This window comes from Etheostoma spectabile, chromosome 6 (genome assembly GCF_008692095.1).
Source record: "Etheostoma spectabile isolate EspeVRDwgs_2016 chromosome 6, UIUC_Espe_1.0, whole genome shotgun sequence".
NCBI lineage: Eukaryota > Metazoa > Chordata > Actinopteri > Perciformes > Percidae > Etheostoma > Etheostoma spectabile.
The window spans coordinates 927,577-930,414 of record NC_045738.1 but is presented as its reverse complement, the minus strand read 5'-3'; the positions used below and the strand labels follow the sequence as shown (position 1 = coordinate 930,414).

The following is a 2,838-nucleotide window of genomic DNA, read 5'->3' as shown; positions in this document are numbered from 1 at the left end:
GAGAGAGAGAGAGAGAGAGAGAGAGAGAGAGAGAGAGAGAGAGAGATCTGATGAGGCTGTGTTGGTTCAATAGTTGATTAGTGTCTTGGCTAATAGCACACAAGATTACCCTCTGTCCTCTGACCACTAATAGAGAGGTTTGGTAGACTGCAAGACACACACTGAATTTAAAACCAGGGGCACTATATGAAATGGACAAAAACTGGAGATGTTCATCAAGACACTTTAACATCTTATAGCCCTCACTTGTTTTCTGCAAGCTTTCTGTCACAGCAAAGCAACTTAATTATTATTAAATGTTTGTCTCAATAAGTAAACAGTAAAACATGTATGGTAGAAATCAGACACATAGCCATACTTACAGCACTACGATGTGGAGTGATGAGATTATGGTGCTGACTTAGGACTTCCACAATGGACAGAGATGTCCTAATCAACTCCTCACATGCTGCTGCACCTAAAGGAAAATCAAACATCATTCAGCTCAATGAAAGGGGAGGCTGACCCGGTCCTTGCAAAGATGGCTCTGTGTATTCAATTTGTGGAGTGCAGTTTGTATTATTGCCTTTAAGCAAGGCACTGACCCTGCCCTCTGCACCTTGCCTTGTGTACAAGCATTTGAAATTGAATTTACAAAGTGCCTAATTTGTTACTTTATTTCTATTTAGGTGAACACACCGATTCTAAAATTCCAGTTCCAAGGGGGAGCTAAATTAAGACTTAATAAAAGCTTGATTAATGATTAATCGTGAACATAGCAAAAGAACAGTGTACAGAAGAAAAACACAAAAATAGATTGCAGAGTCAAGTTTGGTCAAAGAAATCCAATATTCTTATTTAATGTGTAAAAATTTAACTCACCCAAAGCGCTGGCCAGATTTGTTTTATTGGACTCTATAGAGGTGATATAGTTCTGTGAGAAAGAGGAGAGGAAAGACATGACACCAACTAAATACTGCAGCAATACTTTTTTTAATGTCCTGTAATTAATGATGGTTTGTTTTCCTTTCTTGTTGGACAAGTACTGATCACTATGTGCTGGTGTAGTGATTCCCAGATTTCTTCCTGCCTGAATATTAAATGACTGCAATGGACATTTGTGCTGCTTTTTATGACATCCTAAATTGTTTTAATGGTGTAAACCTTTATGTTTTAACATGACAAATGAATTAAAATTTAAAATTCTAGATTTTACAGTGTTATTTGTAGGCCTTTACCATGTTAAAAAAATACTCCACTGAAAAGACAAATAAAGAGTCCTTATCTAAATATAATACTGCACTATCAAACACTTACCAGCAGCAATCCAATTTGAGCTAGAAGCTTTTCAGTTACAATTTGACATCTAAAGACCTGTGAGAGTCAGTCACACAACAGAAAACAGAGAACAGGTAATAGCAGGAATACACATACCGGTACCATTATTTTTCTTCTACAGTGTACCAGAGCCTTCTGAGGCCAGGTGTATCTATCTGGCCTTGATCTAAACTAAGTACATTATGACATATACTGTATTTGATAACAGGCCCATACACCCAGGCCACACCACCAGTTAAAACAATATATTGATAGTTAAATCATTTTCAGGGAGAATAGACCATACTGTGCTTAACAATGAGAATGGGTACTGGTAACTTATGAGAAAATCTATGTGGATAACCTTGCATGCAATAATGCTAAAACATTAACATCAAACAATCAAGAAGACTCTTTTAGTTCCAAGTTACCTGGGATGAAAGAAGTTCCAGCACTACAGATATCGTAGGCAAAGTGTGTTTAAGCTGTCTGCTCTGAGCTGTAGATGGGTGTCTCCTCCCGACCACACTTTGTAATGCACATAAGACATCCTCTGGAGAGAGGCGACAAGAGATGGGGACACAAGAGGAAATGAGAAGGGATAATAGTATAAGGCTAATGTGGCCTTACAGTAATACAAAAGTACACTGTTGTGTCTTTTGGGCTTCTATGAGATATGTTGTCAGATACACTTGATGGATTGTGGGTAACTTTAGCTTCCGTTGTTGGGGTTAGCAACACTGCTGTGAAGACACGCTGTTGGGCTTATAAACGGTTAATATTCTGTCATAGTCTGGGTTATCATTGTTAAAGATTATTATATATTTTTTTCCTTTATTAAGTGGATAGACATGAAAGGGACATGCAGCAAAGGGCCGCAGGTTGGATTCAAACCCGGGCCGCTGCAAGACTCAGCCGACATGGGGCGAACGCTGTTATTGGGTAAGCTTGGGGCCGCCCAATCATTGTTATATTTAGTAACATGAAACAGTAAAGAATATAGCATTTTTATTTTATACTGTTAAAATGTAAAACTAAGAAGCGCACAAAACACAATTACAGTATTTCTCTTACAATATTTCTTTTGTTTATCAAAGTAAAATTGAGTAATTCGATTTGCAAATTCATATAAACATGTAAGCAAAAATCATAAAAAGCAGGCACACTCGTGCAGGCAAAAGAGTAGTGTGTATCTGTACCCAGTATCAGTTGCGCAGTGCTACTCAGATATACAATCAGTAAATCCAGACACTGAGACAGATATCCTGATTGGCTGGGGTTCTCTCTGAGGGGAGTGGCTTTGCGCAGGTCTCTCTCCAGGTGCATCACAAGTCTAAATAAAGAGACACAAATGCATTGCATGTCACACAATGTGTGTGGCATTCATATTTTATGGACAGATCATTTTCTTTTTTCACTCAGACTGCTTTAAGGGTTTCATCGTATTCTACTGCTCCACTTATTGTAAGTTGCTTAAGTGTATCAACTTGATGGTGAAGACTAACAATATGATTCTTGGCCAAGAGAGAGACAGACAAGACA

At 38.1% G+C, this 2,838-nt stretch overlaps 1 protein-coding gene and 1 long non-coding RNA gene across 7 annotated transcripts in view; one reads left to right on the top strand and one right to left on the bottom strand.

The window, feature by feature from the left end:
• The window catches only part of LOC116690971 (uncharacterized), a 15,225-nt gene extending 12,958 nt beyond the window's left edge, over positions 1-2,267 (top strand). Inside the window, exon 3 of the long non-coding RNA XR_004332404.1 lies at positions 2,155-2,267. This is a non-coding gene — a long non-coding RNA (uncharacterized LOC116690971). The remainder of the gene's footprint in view (positions 1-2,154) is intronic.
• ulk4 (unc-51 like kinase 4) overlaps positions 1-2,838 on the bottom strand; it is a 119,848-nt gene that overhangs the window by 68,995 nt on the left and 48,015 nt on the right. For 5 of the 6 annotated variants that reach the window (XM_032518168.1, XM_032518172.1, XM_032518171.1 and 2 more), the window contains exons 23-27: positions 2,496-2,629; positions 1,728-1,849; positions 1,297-1,353; positions 862-913; positions 363-457 (exon numbers count right to left, since the gene is read on the bottom strand). In XM_032518168.1, the coding sequence (XP_032374059.1) occupies positions 363-457; positions 862-913; positions 1,297-1,353; positions 1,728-1,849; positions 2,496-2,629 (460 nt within the window). The remainder of the gene's footprint in view (positions 1-362; positions 458-861; positions 914-1,296; positions 1,354-1,727; positions 1,850-2,495; positions 2,630-2,838) is intronic. The other variant, XM_032518170.1, reaches the window with a different exon arrangement.